Here is a 22,632-nt window from a genome sequence, read left to right as displayed (position 1 = left end):
CTCCAGGATATTCTCCATCTCCCTGTGCCAATTATCCAGTAGAATTGGCGCCCCAGTTCCCCTATACTCTTTCGGATTGAACCTAGCTATATGGATACTGATCTTGGAGTGATCAACCTCCTTATCCTTCCCCACTCTCTTCAAAGCTTCCGTAAGAGCATCTTGGTGCTCCAACATCTTTACTATGTTGTCAACCATCATACTCTCAGCTCTAGCATACAAGGCGGTTTTCTTTGGCGGCATCTTGTAACTATATAAGAGAAAGGTAGACATAAACACTCATACTATAACCCAAAACATGCATACGACCTGTATAAAACCCACTCGATCGAGTCCCAAAACCCACTCGATCGAGTTTAGGCCACTCAATTCAGTGCCTCGACTCTAAAACCTGATCAGAACACTGCTCAAAAACACACTCGATCGAGCTGGCTAGCCACTCGATCGAGCTGACCACACTCGATCGAGTGCCCCTCCGTACTCGATCGAGTGCCCAAAAACACGCTTCTGCCTAGAAAACACAAAACTACCTACTCGATCGAGTCAGAGCCACTCGATTGAGCCTCTCACCTACTCGATCGAGTGCCCCCCACTCGATCGAGTCATGCAGACTCGTATAACTACCCGCATGCTTACCCTTCTTTCCCAACTATACAATACAAGCTTTATATATACAAATATAAATCAACAACCATTATATATATATATATATATATATATATATATGCAGCTCTTTTTATACTCAAGCAAACTACTTTACTTCCATATCACTAATATGCCACATTATAAAACAAGCAACATGCTTCATTCATCCAACATACAAGTCAATACTCATCACCTTTTATTCACACTCCCATCCTCCACATTCATATATCCATCGATTCACACCACATGTTGCTATGTAGATACACAAATAAGAAGATAACACATACGATCCCGACACGTACCCCATATGACCGGTTCAAAATTGTAGGGCGAGTTCGCGACTTTAGGACGTCTCCCAAGCCTTTGCATTAGCTCCTACAACTTCTACCCCGACTTCATTTTAATTGACTCTCTATGTTCATTAGGTTCTTTGGTTACAGGTTTTAGGATCGTCGCTCTGATACCACTTTGTGACACCCCCATACTCCAACTGCCTTACCAGGACCACTCAGGTATAAGAACGTCACCATCTCGGTTACCCGAGGCAATGATAATCATAAGACAATAAAGAAACGTACTTTAAAAGTAAATATAGTTTAAGTGATTACATGTCTCAAACCAAAACTGTTAAATCAAATAAAATCAAAAACCACGACTGTCTACTAGCAAAACTGAATAACTAAGGACATCGTCTGTCATAGCGAAAGACTCTTCTAATTGCCAAGTTACGACTCATCCCGGCTAGCCCAAATGCATCATATCAAACCTGCTCAACAACTGCTCACCATCCCCGAATGGATCACCATAGTTTTACAAAACAAACAACGGGGTCAGTACTAATTACACAATACAAATCACAATAAAACAAATGCCAAACAGCTCAATCAACACATCAAAACCCCAGTCTCCATCGCCAAACTCCACACAACTGACTACACACTAAAGTGTGTAGCCCTGCCAGAGTGCCCATCACAACAGATACTCCACACCGCCAGTGGGGGACCGCAGCCATTCCCACCTAAGCCCCTCTCATCTCCATCGAGCGATAAACCCATGTTCATTAATGTGCACATCCCTTCTGTGGTGGGTTCCACAGAAGGCGAATCAAGGGCGTGAAGCCACTCCCGCAAGTGACTCCACTCAGCCAGGGATACACCCCGAAGACCACAGACAGATACAACAACAATCAACGATATTAATCAATAATACAACCAACAATATAACCAACAACCGTCACAACCACCAACGATATACTTTAACAATAATCACAATGAAACCACCAAACACATCATGTAATTAATACTGAGTAGGGAAACCCTACCTGGAAAGCAATCACAGAATCAGACGATTTAGCAGCTGTCTCAAAATCTCTCCTCTATGAATCCTCCTCCTATACATACATTTATTCAATTACTACCTTAACCATACAATCATAAAAACCTCCAAATCCCCAAATTAGGGTTTAACCAACATTAACCAAACGTTATAAAAATGATATGTAGAACTTACCCTTGATGCAAGGATCACAACGGTATAAAGAACAAAGGAAACCGACACCTCTAGCCTTGGGATTTGCCAATAATGCGAATGAATCGAACAACGTAACTTGCAATCTCTCCTTTGTTGGAGCTTGTGTCCTCCACAAATTAGTGTGATAACATTTGTAAATCTCTTACAGGTTCACAAGGGTATACTTCGTATTTTAATCAGTTGATTAACGTTTACCTAATAACGGTTGGCTTGCTAGAAAGTTTGACGTTATTATCATACAGATGGCGGTGATCAACTGGTCCCTAAAGGTCACACCTATAGGACGTGTTTGAGAGATGTGGGTATAGAAATATGATCACATTGATGCCTTATATGACTAAACAGTTAGTCAATGTGTTGATGAGACAATTATTTAATGAAGATTAAATAATATTAGTTGAGACGAATTAACTGTAAATTCGTAAATTGAATATAATAAGTTGTATTTAATTAAATGTATGTAACGTTAGCTTGGACGAATTAATATGTTAATTCGTAATTAAATGTAATCGGTTATATTTAATCGGCTAATGATAAATTATACGATATTGTCATATTAAATTATTATTGACCCGTATTAATTAATGCGGGATAATATAAGTGACAATTTATAAATAATGCGTTATATACATGGTCGATAGACTGGGTATGTCAGTCGATCGACTGACTGATATACCTGTTTCACATACTTGGTCGATCCACCGGGTGTATCAGTCGATCGACTAATATTCTTGTCTCGGTAAATGGGTCGAAAGTTAGAAGAAAGTAAATCTGCCCTAATTAATCCTTAGACACGGTTATAAGGAAAGGGGAGTAAATTCTTCTTGACCTATTTTTTGGACCTTTCCTCCTCTCATCACAAAAACACAAAATAACCTAAAATTTTACAGAAAAATTTAGGATTCGATTCTAGCAAAAGAACAAGGGCATATCTCATATTGTCTTGGGTGCAACTGATAGGAGAATATCATTGCGATATTGTTCATAGGCCGAATTAGCTAGGACCGAAGGTTATTTCTAATTCTCTACCTTTTTGTTTATGTTATTCATTTTATGACTAGTAATCGTCTTATAAATTCGTTATAATCCTTTAAGTTAAAGGGATGCATACAGATAAATCCCACAAGTGGTATCAGAGCCAAGGCCACGAATTTTATTTTGTTGATTTTTCATAAAATTGTATGTAAACAAAAATTGGTCTCGAAATTAGGGTTGCGGCTATAAATTTTTTATCCTGCCGTAGCTGTTTTGGTTCGCGGTATAGTCGATCGACCAACACCCCTGGTCGATCGACTGCCTCGACTGGTCAGCCGAGAGGTTTTCAATTTTTGATTGTTTTGATTTCCATTTGATTCATCTATATTGTTGTTTTAATCAGTTAAGATAATAATAAAATGAATTTGTAGATACTTTGATTTAATTCGGATTAAATTGAATTGTGAATGGAATCGTCATGTTGATGATATAAAATTCGTTTTTGCTATATAGTTTTTAGCATATACGGTTAATCACGTTTCATTAATTCATATGCTAATCGTGTACTAATAGCAACTGTAAACGATATTTCTTCATCTTATTTTTTTGTTTTAGGGCAATTTTTGCCGCAAGAAAAATTTTTTTTGACGGCTGTTTAGGGTTTGCCGAGAACAAAAGGAAACTTTTTCATTTTTTGTTGTGTTTTCAGAAATGCCGAGCAAAACATAAAAAGGGGTTCTGTTTTTTTTTTTGTTTTTGCTATTTTAACGAAAAAATGGGCTGTTTTTTTTTTAGCCGTGAGCTGTTTTAAAAAAAATAAAAATTTCTCTTGTTTTTTTTTTCTTTTTGCCGAGACTCAAAAAGAAAAGAAAAGAGGTTTTTTTTTTTGTTTATTTTGGCCAATTAGTTATTATGAAGCGGTTTATAATTCATAGATACCTATTTATTTTAAAGCAGTTTAAAATATTGATGGATTAAATTCATATTACATGTCTAATATGAATTAAGATTAAAATTAATGTGATTAATTGAGGAATTGTCACTAAATTTAATTATTAAATAGGTGGTTTGGATAAATTAATCAACATAATTAAGGAATTGTCATGTATGTTTAATTTATTTTTAGTTGATGCATTTTATTTTTGTTGAATGAATCGTTGAATGAATTTATTTACGTATTTTTTTGCAATCGGTTGTAATTTGTAATACTTAGTGTGGCCTTAGTCAAATTATGTTTTGGTAATGAAGGAAACATGATTTTTTATGTAATTATGAGATCTCGAATCTCCTTTATTTTTCTTTAGTTTTGGGTTTTGAAATTAGAATGTAATAAATAGGTTTATTATGTAAATTTATTTAATGTAATTTCCAAAGAAGACTAAAGATGGAGATTGGAGCTCACTCCCGCTACATGGATCAAGATGGAACATCAAGACAAGCTTCTCGGGTCTAAGGATGGATTCCAAACTTGTATTTAATGTTCATTTTGATAGGATAGTCCACAGTAGGACTTTTATTGTTTTTACGTTTTTCATTCCTATTGCTTTTCATTCACATGATAGTTTATGCATCATTTTCCGCCTAAAACCAAACCACCTACTACTAAAATGCATGAAAATTGACACATATAGGTTGTATGTTAGTTTTCATAGACATACAGATGTCACATGTCTATTAAGCCATCACCTTAGTTTATTCATTCACGCATGCTAGATATTAGTTCACTTAAAATGAATTAAAACGAAGTTGATGGGATCTTCCTCTAAAACGGAAATTGAGACTAGTCTTTATAAGGGCAAACAACTATGAATCCCTTCTTCGTCGGTAGGCATAATATGACCCCTTCTACGTTGGGTAAGTAGTTGTGTTGACTTAGTTTATCTTAATATTATAGTCCGAAGAGTTTCTCGTGATTATGATGGACTAAAAGATAGAATTTACAGAAATTTATCGACCAAGAATTCTAACGGCAGAATTAGCTAAAAGGTTAGCTTATCAATTTACAGAAAATTGAGTCTTGGGATCATTTATATAATTCTTGAGGGAGGTCAATTGTATAAATGCTTGAGTCTTCGCGTTATGACATTAGTTCATTAGACTTAAAATATAAACGATGCACATGCTTATTATTTTTATTCTTCTTCTCGCAGTGTAGAACACGTATATTTTTGATAATACTGTTACAACAAATGGCTGGAAATAACGCAATCCCAATGCCTAGTGCGACACTTGATCGCGCGTCCTGGCTTAAAATTTTTATGGACCAAATGAATCAGTTCACACGTCTGAAAAATGACGGGTCCAACTTTGCGGACTGGGAGGCAGCACTACGGAATGCTGCCATTGCTGACGGTAAGCTCAAGTACTTAACTGAGCCAATACCGGTAAACCCAGGCCCCAATGCAGGAGTCAACGAGGCACTCGCTTATAGTGACTTCGTTATGGAAGTGGGTGCGATAAAGAACCTACTCATCTTTGCATTGGAAACCAATTTGCAGAGACGCTTCATTGCCCAAGGTGCAAACAAGATTTTCACCACGCTCACTAACGAGTTCTCAAAAGCACCGAGAATCGTTACATATGAGCATACCTGTCGCTTCTTTGATGTGAAACTCCAGAAGGGCCTATCGGTTAGCCCACACATTCTTCACATGATTGAAAATGTCGAGAAGCTGGAGGCACTGAAATGTAAAATCAGTGAGAGCATTGTCATTGACCGAATTCTTCATTCTCTTCACGATGGTTTTGCCCTTTTCAGGGCGAACTACTACATGAATGACTTGAAAAAGAGTCCTCATGAGCTACACTCCCTTCTCGTACAGACCGAGAAGGATATGAAATTGAGTGGGAGCATGAAGCAGGATGTTCTCACAATTTCCAACAAGGGTAAAGGTAAGGGCAAGGCTCATGGCGATCTAGCTGTAGGTAAGCCAAAGTTTAAAAAGCCAGGAAACGGTAAGAGTGCGCCTGGTGAGACTAGTGGCTCACGGGGCAGGTCAAAGAGCAAGGGCGGTGACATAGAGTGCCACCATTATCACAAGACTTGACATTGGAGGAGGAACTGTCCCGTCTACCGTGAGGACATCAAAGCAGGCCGCGTCGTTCCTGTTGGTATGTCATCTTATATTCATATGATTGAGATTAACCATGCAAGTTTCGGAACTTGGGTACTAGATACTGGTTGTGGTTCTCATCTGTGTAATCATTTGCAGGGCCTAAAGAACATCATACCTCTCGAAAAAGGTGATGTGGACCTGCGAGTCGGGAATGGAGCACGAGTTTTCTTTGCCTCGAAGGGAACATATGTAATCCAACTCCCTAGTGGTTTTGAGTTATCTTTAAATAACTGTTACTATGTACCCAGTTTATCTAAGAATATTATTTCTGTTTCCGTACTTGCTAAAGACGGTTTTGCATTTTCAATAAAGGATAATAGTTGTATTTTCTCTTTTAATGAAATGATTTATGGCAAAGCAGTTCCATGAATGGAATTTACATCTTAGATCAAACCACGGAAGTATTACACATGAATAATAAGAAGTTAAAGGTTGGTGACAAAGATCAAACCTATCTATGGCATTGTCGAACGGGACACATAAATGAGAAACGCGTAAAGAAACTCGTCGATAATGGGACTATTCCCACATTCGAATTTTCTACATATGGCACGTGTGAATCATGTCTCATTGGCAAAATGACTCGAATTTCCTTCAAAGGTGTTGGAATGCGCGCCAGTGACCTATTAGGACTCATACATACTGATGTTTGTGGACCTATGTTAATCACCGCTAGAGATGGCTATAGATATTTTATCACTTTCACGGACGATTTAAGTAGTTACGGATATGTCTACTTAATGAAGCATAAAAGTGAGTCCTTTGAGAAATTCAAGGAATACCAGAATAGGGTACAGAACCAACTGGGTAGAAAGATTAAAGCACTCCGTTCAGATCGGGGTGGCGAATATCTTTCAAATGAGTTTGATCAACACCTTAAAGACTGTGGAATCGTTCTACAGTTAACTCCACCTGGAACACCTCAATTAAATGGTGTGTCCGAACGGAGAAATCGAACCTTACTTGATATGGATCGATCCATGATGAGTTACACAGTAGTGCCTGATTCATTGTGGGGTTTTGCTCTTTTGTCAGCTGCTCTTATACTTAACCGAAGTCCGACTAAAGCTATCGACAAGACTTCATATGAAATATGGAAGGGAACGGTCCCTAACTTGTCCTTTATTCGGGTTTGGGGCTGCGAGGCTTATGTCAAGTGGAGACACGAGGATAAGCTCGGCCCGCGATCGGTCAAGACATACTTCATAGCTTATCCAAAAGGAGCATTTGGTCATTAGTTCTATTCGCCTACCGAACATCGATTTTTTGTTGCGGCTAGTGCGACGTTCTTAGAGAAAGAATTTCTCGAGAACAAGACGAGTAATAGAACCTTCGAGCCATCGGTGATTCCAGAACCAAAAACCGAGGAACGGATGGAGGAAGTTGTTCCTCCAACTGATGACACAGTTAATATTCCTGAGGAACCTAGGAGGTCAGGTAGAGTCTCTCATCCTCCGGACAGATACATTGGTATGGTCGAGGAGAATGACGTTTTACTCCTAGAGAGTAATGAACCCAGTACCTATAAAGGTTCCATGACCTGTTCCGACTCAAAGCTATGGCTCGAAGCCATGCAATCCGAGATGGACTCCATGTATGAGAATGACGTGTGGGATCTAGTTGATTTACCTAATAAGGTAAAACCTCTACAGTGCAAATGGCTTTACAAAATAAAGCGTTCTATAGACGCGCAACCAGATACCTATAAGGCACGACTAGTGGCAAAAGGTTTCACTCAAGTGCACGGATTGCATTATGATGAAATTTTTGCACCTGTAGTCATGCTACGTTCCATTCGGATAATCTTAGCAATTGCCGCTTTTCATGATTATGAAATTTGGCAAATGGATGTGAAAACCGCCTTCTTAAACGGTTATTTGGAGGAAGAGTTGTACATGGTGCAACCCGAAGGTTTCATAGATCCTGAACATCTTAAGAAAGTATGCAAGCTTAAGCGTTCCATTTATGGACTTAAGCAAGCTTCTCGGAGTTGGAATCATCGTTTCTACCAGGTGATAAAAGAGTATGGTTACACTCGATCGGTCGAGGAACCATGCTTATATATCAAGTCGAGTGGGAGCAAGATTGTATTCTTGATATTGTATGTCGATGACATACTCTTGAGTGGGAATGACATTCCTCTCCTATCTTCGGTTAAAGGATGGTTGAAGAACCATTTCCAGATGAAAGATCTGGGTGAGGCACAACGCATTTTGGGAATCCGTATCTACCGAGATAGATCACGACGGACGTTATAACTTAGTAAGGAGTCTTATTTGGATAAGATTCTTGAGAAGTTCAGCATGACCAACTCCAAGAAGGGGAACCTTCCAATGACGGCGGGATGCGTTGAGCAAGTCTCGATCGATCACCCATGACGCCTGAAGGGATTGAGCGCATGAGTCGTGTTCCTTATGCATCTGCAATAGGATCGATCATGTATGCCATGATATGCACACGTCCAGACGTGGCATATGCATTGAGTATGACGAATCGGTACCAAAAAACTCCAGGTGAAACACACTGGATAGCTGTTAAAAACATCCTTAAGTACCTACGGAGGACTAAGGATTGGATATTGACTTATGGAGGAGATACTAAGCTATGCGCAACCGGTTACGCAGATGCTAGCTTCCAAACGGATCGAGATGATTCAAAATCTCAGTCCGGGTTCGTCTTCACTCTTAATGGTGCTTTGCGGTCACTGGAAAAGTTCCAAAGAGTGTTGTAGTAGATTCTACTCGAATCCGAGTACTATGCCGTTTCGGAGGCAGCAAAGGAAGCGATATGGATGCGTCAATTCTTACAAGGACTTACGGTAGTTCCTAGTTCGAATGACCCGATCACCATCTATTGTGACAATAGAGGTGCCATCTTCCAGGCTAAGGAGCCAAAGTCTAGCAACAAATCTAGACATGTACATCGGAAATCTCACCTGATCCGTGATTACGTGGAGCAAGAAGAGATAGTGGTAGACAAGATTGCGACGGATGATAACATCGCGGATCCTCTCACTAAACCGTTGAATTATGATAAGCATGTAGGGCACGTTATTTCCATGGGAATTAAGCGTGTTCCTGAGTTGTAGTACTTGATTATGGATTTGATACATTATCTTTTTCATATACTATTTATAACTTCATCGTTTTATTATAATATTTTGTTTTTCATGTGGATTGTACTGACAACTTTGAACGCCCCAAAGTGAACTGAATTACATTATATTTGTTTTGGTCCGTAATCGCCAATGTGAGCTGATAACTCCGGCTATTATATTGTGCAGTCGATTGATGGTGGGTTCAACGAGCCATAAGTCAAACGGTTGACTGATCGATCACAAATGCGAGATTATAACGATACATCGTAGGACAACTTTTTGTGACAACATAATGGAGTCCTAAATGTTTAAAAACATTCGGTACCAGGTCGTGGATAGTACATCCATTGTGTTCCTAGAGTCGATTCTTTTGACTATCGAGTGTCTCTTGAGATTAAGGCAGTTTTTGGGTGACTTTGGTTTCTTTCTCACGGTCTGCCGTAACTGGAGGCTAAGTAGATTTTTTCTGGGTCATTTCATACTGTGCTTACATCTGCAGGATTCGAGTTGAGGAAAATATCCAACCCTTATCAGGTATAGTTATTTCTCAGGGCCACTCGAGGAGTTGTAACTGAAATGCATGGCCATGCTCGAATGATGATTCGTTTATCAGTTAAGTTACTCTCTAGTCGGGAAAACCACTCTTGATAATGATCGCTTGTAAAATACAATCTTTGTGAATACGGATTTGCAAATTGTTTTACATTGAGTGGGAGAAATTTTAGGATATGAGAATCGGTAATCGCACATACACTTGTGAGGACAAGTGGGAGTTTATTGGAGCTTGTGTCCTCCACAAATTAGTGTGAAAACATTTGTAAATCTCGTACAGGTTCACAAGGGTATACTTCGTATTTTAATCAGTTGATTAACGTTTACCTAATAATGATTGGCTTGCTAGAAAGTTTGATGTTATTATCATACAGATGGCGGTGATCAACTGGTCCCTAAAGGTCAGACCTATAGGACGTGTTTGAGAGATGTGGTTATAGAAATATGATCACATTGATGCCTTATATGACTAAACAGTTAGTCAATGTGTTGATGAGACAATTATTTAATGAAGATTAAATAATATTAGTTGAGACGAATTAACTGTAAATTCATAAATTTAATATAATAAGTTATATTTAATTAAATGTATGTAACGTTAGCTTGGACGAATTAATATGTTAATTCGTAATTAAATGTAATCGGTTATATTTAATCGGCTAATGATAAATTATACGATATTGTCATATTAAATTATAATTGACCCGTATTAATTAATGCGGGATAATATAAGTGACAATTTATAAATAATGCGTTATATACATGGTCGATAGACCGGGTATGTCAGTCGATCGACTGACTGATATACCTGTTTCAGATACTTGGTCGATCGACCGGGTGTATCAGTCGATCGACTAATATGCTTGTCTCGGTAATGGGCCGAAAGTTAGAAGAAAGTAAATCTGCCCTAATTAATCCTTATACACGGTTATAAGGAAAGGGGAGTAAATTCTTCTTGACCTAATTTTTGGACCTTGCCTCCTCTCATCACAAAAACATAAAATAATCTAAAAGTTTACAGAAAAATTTAGGATTCGATTCTAGCAAAAGAACAAGGGCATATCTCATATCGTCTTGGGTGCAACTGATAGGAGAATATCATTGCGATATTGTTCATAGGCCGAATTAGCTAGGACCGAAGGTTATTTCTAATTCTCTACCTTTTTGTTTATGTTATTCATTTTATGACTAGTAATGTCTTATAAAATTCGTTATAATCCTTTAAGTTAAAAGGATGCATAGAGATAAATCCCACATCCTTTTTGTGTTTTAGGTTTGTAAAAGTGTTTAGGAAAAACATGACGGAGTATTATATATTAATCCGCATTATTAACAAACCCGTCGCAAATCACCCGATAACCGACTTACTCGATCGAGTAAGTCTCGTACTCGATCGAGTTCCACTTACTCGATCGAGTGCCAAGGCTACTCGATCGAGTACCCTACAGGCAGACCACTGATTCGTATACCAGACATACTTACTCGACAGAGTAAGCCCCACTCGATAGAGTACCCAAAGACTCGTAAAACCGTAGTATTACATTATATGTATTATGTGACTCTTGTTTATGCATCATTGATCTAATTCGCATGCCTGCTTTTGAATTATTAGGGATGTTAATAGAACGGTTAGGTTTCTTGCGCTCAGCGTGTTGTTGATATATTTTTTTAGGAATCCAAGATGAGGATATGACCAAGGGGAGTGATTGAGAAATTTAATCTGGAACCGTAGTGATCTTGTGAACGGAATAAATTATAATTAATGTTGGACACAATTTCTAAGCTTTGTAATGAGATATAAGTCTCGAAATACATTAATTTGTATGATGGATCCATAGCGATCCGAATTTCCTTATTTTATTCAATAATGTTTATTAGACTTAATTAATTTTCTGCCATTAGTTTAATTAAGTCTTGTGAAAATCCAGGTTGTTATAACATAAGCCCCGCTCATCGCAACGAGCGATCCCGGATCATTAATGTGTATATCCTCTTGTGACGGGAGCCAGAAGGGACAAACATGGGGGTGAAGACCATCTCCCGACAATGGTTCCATAATCAATACTAATGATACCAATAATACCAAATCACCACAATATTATCACAATAGGAAATTAAACAATCACTACATCACTGAACAACATTCGTACAAAGGACTGAGTATGGAAACCCTACCTTATTCGCAAATTCCGCAATCAAGACAACAACAAGGCTAGAACTGTTCTTCTACGAAATCGTCACCTAACAAGGATAATCAAATAATAGTACATCACAATCCATTACTAAATAGTTATTTTCCCCAAATCAACCCAAATTAGGGTTGCTTAACTTAGTACACCAATAACGAATCAATAATAGGATAAAAGACACTTACTACTGCGATGACACGAAAATATAGATGCTAGAACTCACGACCGATCCACTCGAAACTTGAAAATGATAAGGATGATTAGAGAAATAGTAACGTAGTTTAGGTTTTTGTAAAAATGTTTAGAAACTGATTAGGAGTTACTAAACCACGTTATTTATATTCCGTCCTCAACTTAATCAAAATCGCAGAAAAATAACACGCCAGACAGGATACTCGGTCGAGGACCTGATGTACTCGGCCGAGTACGCCCTACTAGACCGAGTTCCTCACAACTTGGTCGAGTGCACCCAGAACAGTAGCCTGTCTAAAAGCACTCGACGACCCACTCGGTCCAGTACAACTTACTCGATCGAGTTCACTGTGACTAGAAAACCGTGGTATTATAGTCTTCCGTCATTAAATGCGGACTTCGTCCCCGAAATTCACACCATACCTGTTACAATTATGCATAACCCAACCTACTAACCACACAACTCGAAAAGAACACCTCACTTGAAAAGAACACTCAACTCGAAAAGACGCCAACCATATTCCCAACCATAACCAAACTATGACTACACAACTCGAAACACAGCCATACTGACCTCAAAACTACCCAAAACACATGTGATTATTTTCTAACCCCCTTAAAAGACAAAGGTTGCGACCCCGTAACCAACATACCTGCCCAAAAAGATGTGGATAACGCTCCCTCATTGCCTCTCCGGCTCCCATGTAGCCTCTTCAACATTGTGGTTAGACCATAACACCTTAAGCAAGATGGTTTCACCATTCCTTGTCTTGTGCACCTTACGATCCAATATCTCCTTTGGCTCCTCCGCATAAGTGAGAGCTTCATCTAGCTCAATATTCACCACCTCAAGCACATAAGATGGATCACTCACATACTTTCGAAGTTGTGACACATGAAATACATTATGCACCCGATTAAAAGCTAGTGGCAAAGCTAGCCGATAAGCCACCTCACTTATTCGATCCAAAATCTCATAGGGACCTATGAATTTCTAATTCAACTTCCCTCTCTTGCCAAACCTCATAACGCCGCGCATAGGTGACACTTTCAAAAGAAGCTTGTCACCCACCTCAAACTCGATATCCATATGATGCAAATCTGCATCACCCTTTTGCCGATCCTGAGCTGCTTTCATCTTTTGTCGAATAAAGTGTACTTGTTCAACCATATCTTGTACCATTTGTGGTCCTAAAACCACAGCGTCAATGTTATCATCCCAACAAACTGGGCTCATACACTTCCTCCCGTATAATGCCTCGAATGGTACCATCTAAATACTTGTGTGGTAGATGTTGTTATATGAAAAATCTATCAAAGCAAGTCTATCCTCCCAACTCCCACCATACTCCAGCACCCAAGCTCGCAACATGTCTTCTAAGGTTTTGATGGACCTTTCAGTTTGACCATCTGTCGCAAAATAAACGTCGCGCTCATCTTTAAGGTAGTCCCATCAAATTCTGCACCTCTTGCCAAAATCGCGATATAAATGTCGCATCTCTATCCGACACAATATCCTCTGGTACCCCGTGTCATCATACCACATGCTTCCTGTACCCATTAGCCAGCTGAATCTCACTCCAAGTATCTTTCATTTGCAATAAAATGAGCTGAATTTAGCAGACGATCAACAATTACCCAAATCATGTTATTACACTGTTGAGTTCTTGGTAACCCCACAATGAAATCCATAGAAATCAATTCCCATTTCCATTCGGGTACCTCAAGTGACTGAATCTTACCTTGTCATCCCCGTTGCTCCCTCTTGACCCTTTGAAAAGTCAAACACCTAGTGACAAACTATGTTATCTCTTTCTTCATACCGGGCCACCAAAACGTCTTCTTCAAGTCCTTATAGAAGTTATCACCTCCCGGATGTACCGAATAAGGAGTGCAATGAGCCTCCGTCATAATTAATTTCTTAACTCAACATTATTAGGCACACGCCACCTCCCATCGAATCAGATACTCCCATCAGCATCCATAGAAAATCTCGAAACTGTACCCTTCTCCACCCCTGTCTTCCACTCCTGAATCTTGGGATCAAGTATATTTTTCCTTTTGATGTCATCATAAAGTTCGAGCTCGATAGTCAAATCCCCAATGGCATCTCCTTTACGAATCATATGAATCCCCATCTTAGTCATTTCATCTTTCGATTTCATCAATGACATGGCGGTGCATAACGAATGCACACTTTTTTTACTCAAAGCATCTACAACCACATTAGCCTTCCCCTCATGATAGATGACCTCTATATCATAGTCCCCAATCAGCTCCATCCACCTTATCTGACGCATAGGTAATGAATTTTCCATTTTGCATCAAGACACATCCCAATCCATTCTACGAAGTATCAGTATAAACTTCAAAGTTCTCACTTCTCTCTGGCAAAGCTAGAACGGGAGCTATAGTCAAAAGTTTCTTCAATTTTGGAACGCCGACTCACTACTCTCATCCCAATGAAATCTGGTCTCTTTCCTCATCAAAGCTGTCATAGGTCTAGCAATCTTCGAAAAATCTTTCACGAAACTCCGGTAATAGCCATCTAAACAAAAGAAACTCCGAATTTCATCAACATTCTTCAGTGCTTCCCAGTTTGACACCGCCTCGATCTTACTAGGATCCATAACTGCACCATCCTTTGAAATCACATGACCCAGAAAGGCGACCTTCTTTAACCAGAACTTGTATTTGGAAACCTTATAGTTGGTTATCTCGCAAAGTTTGCAATACCAACCTCAAATTCTCCTCATGCTCTTCCTTAGTCTTGGAATAGACTAGGATATCATCGATCAAAACCACCACGAATCTATCACAAAACGGACTGAAGATCCGGTTCATAAGATACATAAACATTGTCGGTACATTAGTCAACCTGAAAGGCATCACCACATACTCATAGTGACCATACCGCGACCGAAAAATTGTTTTAGGAATGTCTTCATCTGCAACCCTCAACTAGTGATAACCCAACCTTAAATCAATATTTGAAAATACCCTTGCTCCACTCAACTGGTCACAAAGACCGTCAATCATCGGTAAAGGATACCTGTTGCAACACCCCCTTCTGATCCGGCAAAGGTAATGAGAGGATGTTACAATCTTGGTTTCTCGAGGCGGTGAATTCGGAGTTGCAATTAAGAAACAATTAAATACAAATAAAGTACTTAGTGGATTATATAACCCTGAATGAATAAATAAAAGAATACAACTCATGACCCATATAGTAATCTAGCAAACTATGCTCGACTCGGATGTCATCAAGGCTCGTCCCGTCTCCCACGTGCTACCAAAGCTAACTTGTACATAACCTGCTCCCCATACGATTGGAAATATCATATGGATCGACACGGGCCACCCCGAAAATAGGTGACATTTACACAAACACACAAATTAGTAAATGATCATACCACTATGCTAGAATGTAAAGGAAATACAAATACCATGCCGGTACCGGCACATGCCCACGACTGCACATTACACCATAAGGCACCGGGAGACGCCCATATGTACCGGGTCCAGAAGCCAACCGGATCCCCTGCCAGATGTCGTGTGTCACCACACGAGTCCCTCAGAACTCAAGCCATTAATATGAACATTCCCCTTGAAGTGGGAAACTCCAAGGGGCGACTCGAGCATAAGATGGTTTCCCAACCATCTTACATCTCCTCAACAACCAAGTACCTCCATCAAAGACCTTCAACACAATGCAACCATGACTACATGTGACAAATGAAGAACAAGACAAACATATGACTAAGTTATGAAGTTATTCTCAACATCTTATGAATAACCATCCCTCAAATACCAACATGATACACCAACCGACTCCCAAATGAAATAGTAAGCTACTTGGTTCCGAATCGACTCCGTCTCATAAAACCGTCTCATAAGACCGTCTCAGCCTAAACAAATCATACAACACTATCACAATGCATTCTACACTACCATAATATGAAACCCTTTATTATTATTATTATTCACTAATAACCCATATTACATAAGTAAATACTGATTAATCTCCCTTAGTAAAACCCTAAAACCGAGATTAACATAAGACAAAGGAGGAAGGTGAGATTTCGAATTACAAAGGTAGATCGGGAAAAAGGAGGGATGTTCCATCATTAATCTAGAATTGAACGCCATGAGAGTGTTTTTGGGAGCATTTAAAGAGAGGGGAGAGCGTTTTAGAGTAAGAAGGAAGGAGAAGAAGAATGAAGAGGGTAGGGGTTTGGATAAGATGAAATCCCGGAATATAATTTCTCGAGTACTACATTGTGTCACTCGACCGAGTGCCACTCACTCGGTCGAGTATGCTCTTTACTCGACCGAGTGCCAGTCACTTTATCCACTAGAGGTTTAAGTTAGTCCACGGGAAGTCTACTAAGTCTAGTTTAGGTCTTACTTGGTCTAGTGGAAGGGTCATCCTTTACTTTCGAGTATATGTGGGTCCCCTTACGTATCCCAAGGTCCTTTATGGATCCCAAATTATCTGAGTATTACAATACTCCCTCCTTAAAAATGAACTTCGTCCCCAGAATTCGCCACACACTCTTTTTTTATCTATTATTCCTCAGTCTTCTCTCAAGTCTCATTCCCGGATCTTGTGTACTCTTTTCCATTATACTCTATCATAAAGTCCGTAGAAGTTCTTATTGTCATTATCACTTTTATTAACCACAGATGTTTATCGTACTTATCCCAAGGTTCTTTGCTCAATTCTCATTACTTCTTCGCATGTCGTACTCTTTCTTTCCTGAATTTTTGAATTATTACATTCACTCCCCCCTAAAAGAGAACTTCATCCCGAAATTAACCACTAGTCTCACATGACCCTCTCCCGGTAATCTACTCCTATGTCAACTGTTGTGATCACAAAAGATTCCGACTCACTTGACTATATCCATATGTCATTTAAGACGACTAAATCTATATCTATTCGGTGAGGTTTAGGAATATATATATATATATATATATATATATATATATATATATATATATATATATATATATATATATATATATATATATATATATATATATGTGTGTGTGTGTATATATATATATATATATATATATATATATATATGTGTATATATATATATATATATATATATATATATATATATATATATATATACACACACACACACATATATATATATATATATATATATATATATATATATATATATATATATATATATACATACATATATATATAGATATATATATAGGGTCAGGATCCGGTGAGAACCACTAACATAATGAGAACCGTGAGAACCCTTACTAAATCATCATCAAATCTTGTTCCGAAAGTGTTGATGAATCATTTACCCATAGTTTAGTTTATTCAAACACATTTTTAGTATAGCTAAACATAATTTATTGATTTTATTAACAAAATATAAATTTAATGTACAAAAATACAATTAGGCGTACTAAAACGGTTATAGATGCACGAAAACAAATACTAGGTGCATTAAAATTGCCACATGCATGAAAATGATTACTAGGTGCATGAAAACAACGGGTTATAGGTGCATGAAAATGAGTTCTAGGTGCGTGAAAATTGTCAGATACATGAAAATGAGTAGTAGATGCATAGAAATTAATAAAATGCATCTCCTCGATTTTTATCACTAGTTTATGTTTTTTAGACCAAGAAATATGTTGGTGGTTCTCATAGGAACCCAATTCTATATATATATATATATATATATATATATATATATATATATATATATATATATATATATATATATATATATATATATATATATATATATATATATACTTTGTTGGAATATGTGTCCTCCGACAACAATGCGATCACAATTGTCGATCATATTGATCACATTTTTAAATCTGATTTTAAGAATACGTAAGGGATGATTCATTTTATAGTCAACTGATCAACATTAATCGGTAACGATTGGCTTGCTAGAGTTTGACGTTACTGTCGTGGGACGGTGGTGGTCAGTTGATCCCTTAAGGTCACACCTAAAGAATGATGCCCTTATCTGTAAAGTTGATTAATTGTATGACGATACAAGTTCATCAATTCCTTAAAATTGAATAATTCATTTGTGAGAGAGAATATTGATATCTTATTGTAATGGGATTAAATAAGATTTATTTTAGTAATTGAAATATTTTATTACTAAAATTGTTTATTGTTTGTGAAACAATAGAGATGATAATGAATGGTTAATTATAATTACAAGATGTTGTGAATTATAATTAAATGACCCATTTTATTTATGTGATCAACTATCACTAGTCAATTTGTTAAATGTAAATTTAATTAATTTATAAAATGATATTTATGTGATAAATGTGCATTAAAATTAATTAATAACATGTAGCATACTACATGTGACTTATTGTGTGACAAATGACAAATTAACAAAATAAAATGGTAGTCCATTTTATGGTACATGGACCGAAATAATGAGAGTGATGGGTGTTAGTGGGTGAATTATTTTATGAGATAAAATAAGCTAATGATGTCTAGTCTACACCTAGCCTTACATGCCTAAGGTTTTGATAAGAACAAAAGGAAAAGTGAAGGACAAGATGTTGGTCTTTTTATCCTCCACGAACCGTGACACCTCTATGATTATTAAAGGACTTTTGTTCACTACTCATTTAACATACTTGTCCATTCAAAATACATGCAAAAGTTTATGCATTACTCTCTCCTCTCTTTAATCTTCATCAAAAATATGAGAAGATTCAATCAAAATTGTTCAATCAAATTACTAATATTATTAGTGTAATATATGAGTGTTAGTAATCAATTTTAAGGTAAACTACTAAACTAATATCTAGCTAATATTTTTTAGTGGGGATAAGGGATAATCTTGGGTGCAATCAAGAGGAGTGACTTCTATACTTGAGGTCTTTGGAGGATCATCCTTATATATGGAAAGCTCAAGAACAAGTGAGGTAGGAGACTTCATTTGTGCCCATTTGGCCGAAATATTCATATGGAATGAAACGATTTTTCCTTACTCTTATTCTAGTTTTACATGCATAAGATCTTTAAGTTTTTATGACTAAAACTTTAAACCAAAATATTTGATATTTAAAATATGATTTCCAACAAGTGGTATCAAAGCATTATGGTTGTTGCATGCAAGATCGGGTTAGTTTTTCCGAGTTAATTAAATTAACATATAAAACTTGTTATTTAGGATTTATGAAGATAAATCATGAAATAATTTTGCATGTTAAACGTTTCTGGTCCTAAGTGATGATTTTTAGGACATTTTGGTTTATTTATGGATTTTTATTGTTCATTTTATATAATATTGGCATTAAAATGTGATTTTTATGATAAAAATGTCATTTTTAGACGAAAAATAGCTAAACTTCGTTTTTTTCAGTGGTATTTGGATATGTTTTCAAATATATTATCTACTGATGCCCTGTAAATATTTATAATAAAATGAGTTGTTATACTCGAAATATGGATTTTTCAAGTTAAAATCGTATTTAAATGGGAAAATAGGTTAATATGAGTTATATTTCGAATCTGGTTATGGAAATTTAGTATGTTTTCACATGAAATTTTACAAGATATGTGTAAAATATTAGGCTATAATGAAGACTTTATGCATGATTTATGAATTTTTGATGAAAAATCACATAAATAGTGACTTTAATTAGTAAAAATGCGAAAACATACTTCATGACTAAAGAAAAGCGTCACATGTTGCATTTTATCATATATTTCAGATCTAAAAATGAAAAGTTGATGAATATAATTTTTCTCATATTTTTAGGATCATAATTGTTAAATCCGATAAACCGCAGCATTGTTTTTCTCGATAAATTTTCGAAATTTTTAACCTAAGTTTTGAACATTATGAGTGTCATGGTATTTTTCCCGAATGTTCATGAGTTTTAATTTCAAATTTTGAAATTATTTGAAATTTTTATGATTTAATTTGAAGTTTATGACATAAATTTTGTATTTTTGGGTCCATTTATGAACAATATTAAGAAATCAAGGTTAATTATTGTCAAAATGTTAGTGGAGACTAATTTTTGAGTCCTAAGATGGTTTGGTTAATTAACTTGTACATAAATATGAATTTATGTAATTATTGTGATTTTAAAAGGTTAAATCACGCAAATCCGTAAAAACCGATTAATATACGATATTGGCTCTTTAAAGGCGATTTAGCATAAAATTTGGCATGTTCATACATATTATAATGCTTCATTTTATTTATGATTGTCATATTTTAATTTTATGTAATTTTTGAATTATATAATTTTTACTTAGTATGGCCTTAGTTTTAATTGATATTACCCGAAATGTATGGGAATATCCATTCGGTTGTAATTTATTTGTGATCTCGTATCACCGTTTTGTAATTTAATAGATTTATTTTATTTTAATTACAAATGTATAATAGGAAATTATGTAATTTATTTATTCCGGAGTTCCTTGAAGACGGTGCCACTCGAGAAGGCGATCCATCAAAGAATGTTGCCTTGAAATACGTGCCAAGACCGAAGTTCAAGTGACCAAAGGAGTTGGTTTCCGAATTTGTAATAGTTTATTAGATTTACTATTTTAGGAAGGCCATACTAGGATTTTATTTTATTTATGCTTTGCATTTTATTTATATGTTGTATGCATCGCTAAATCGCCATAACTAAACATGCATTTTAAATCGAGTTTATCGACCGTGTCAATTACAATTATCGTACTTCACCGCTTTAGTTCACTTAAAACGTGATAGATAATAAATTGACATGATCTCTCGCTAAAATAAACAATTGAGACTTAGCCTTACCAAAAAGTAGAAACCATGAAAACCTATTTCGTGAGGGAGTGCACTCGGCCTTACCGGGGTACAAACCTTGTTACGTAGGGGAAGTGGGTGATAAATGTCTATCCACCGAATTTATGTTAATAAAGGGTATTTCGGCACACCGTGCCCTAAGTTAATATGAATTTGGATCATGGACACATTTATTCGAAATTTGGATTGAACTCAACGAAAGTATTCACGACGATTTCCGGATGTGTTTCGGGCTAAAGATAAATATTAATGTAATTTTATCGACCAAGAGTTCTAAAAGTAGAATCGATTTAAGAGTTAATCCACCGAGTTATATTAATAAAGGGTATTTCGGCACACCGTGCCCCAAGTTAATATGAATTTGGATCTTGGAATCATTTATCATAGTTGGGTAGAGGTCACTATGTAAATGCTTTACTTGTTATTTACAAGTATTAATAAAATGATAAATGTTAAGTTTTCTACTATTCCGTTATTATATTGTTCTATTTCTTTACCACAATTCATATACGATATCATTTCGATTTTTGATTCAAATCTCCATTAAAACATCGTAACTAAAGACAAATATGAATTTGCTTCTAAAACCTCATATGAACCATTGCTAAAGATCTTTTGTGAAAAGTATAGATAAAAGTTATTCATGATCAAAAGGGTTTTTGATTCTTGACTAACATATCTACTTACAATGAATTGTTTCTCATATGCTTAATTGAATTAAGTACTTTGAAACGTTAAATCATTTTGGTAACTAGATTTGTAGGAAATTAAAATTGACCAAAATACCGCAACCACTTCAATGAAAGTTTTAAGACTAAACGGATGAATTGAAGAGTAGTCTTCATGAAATTCAATCTTTGCTTCTCTAAGCAAAGATTCATTGAAATGAGTGGGAACATTCTCCTAAACCGTTAAGAAAAGGGTGAGGTTTAAAGAAGTAAAATTAGAATGGAATTGATATAAGGTAATGTTAAAAGTAAAGTTATTGAGAATAACGATACTAAACCTATCAATCCCGACCGATAAAGTTTTCATTGTCTTAATTGTTGGACACTAGAAAGGAAACTACCCCAAATTATTGAAGAATAAGCAAGTTAGTTGTGTGACATCTAATGAGACTTATTTCTTTTTTTTTTTAGATTGACATAAATTTTGCTAATACTACTTCGTCAATATTAGAAACCAGTGGAGGTTTTCATCATTGTATTCGATACATAAGATGATTAAAATATGACGACTAGCAACAATGATGTTGAGAGATAGAGTCATTGTGTACTCAATCTAGTTTTTTGGTTTAGAGTTGTACTTAATTGTGACTATTAAATGCATAAACTCTAAATAAGAATATAAACTTGTTAAGATACAAAAGAGGTTTCACTTTTGTAACCCTATACACCATGATTTGATGTATGGCTAGCCCATTATCAAGGTGATTATATTCTAAACCAAACTAGAATGATATATCATGTAGATGATGCAAGACTCAAATTGGTAACCCAAGATTGAACCTT

At 36.4% G+C, this 22,632-nt stretch overlaps 1 protein-coding gene across 1 annotated transcript; it reads right to left on the bottom strand.

Moving 5' to 3' along the window:
- Nucleotides 1-12,978: 12,978 nt before the first annotated feature.
- LOC141641349 (uncharacterized) lies at nt 12,979-13,569 on the bottom strand. Its single transcript, XM_074450015.1, has 2 exons — nt 13,369-13,569; nt 12,979-13,173 (listed from the first exon to the last, which is right to left on the bottom strand). The coding sequence occupies exons 1-2, from the start codon at nt 13,567-13,569 to the stop codon at nt 12,979-12,981; spliced, it is 396 nt and encodes a 131-aa protein (XP_074306116.1).
- Between the last annotated feature and the right edge of the window lie 9,063 nt (nt 13,570-22,632).

This window comes from Silene latifolia, chromosome 2, assembly GCF_048544455.1.
Source record: "Silene latifolia isolate original U9 population chromosome 2, ASM4854445v1, whole genome shotgun sequence".
NCBI classification, from domain to species: domain Eukaryota; kingdom Viridiplantae; phylum Streptophyta; class Magnoliopsida; order Caryophyllales; family Caryophyllaceae; genus Silene; species Silene latifolia.
Note: the sequence above shows the minus strand (reverse complement) of the source record. Positions and strands in the feature narration are given on the sequence as shown.

Bases quoted from the DNA above. Each gene is read 5' to 3' on its own strand.
- LOC141641349 (XM_074450015.1), bottom strand. From the start codon at position 13,569: ATGGTACCATTCGAGGCATTATACGGGAGGAAGTGTATGAGCCCAGTT. The intron at 13,174-13,368 runs GTGGGTGACAAG...CAACTTCGAAAG, and splicing joins ATATGGATATCGAGTTTGAG to TATGTGAGTGATCCATCTTA.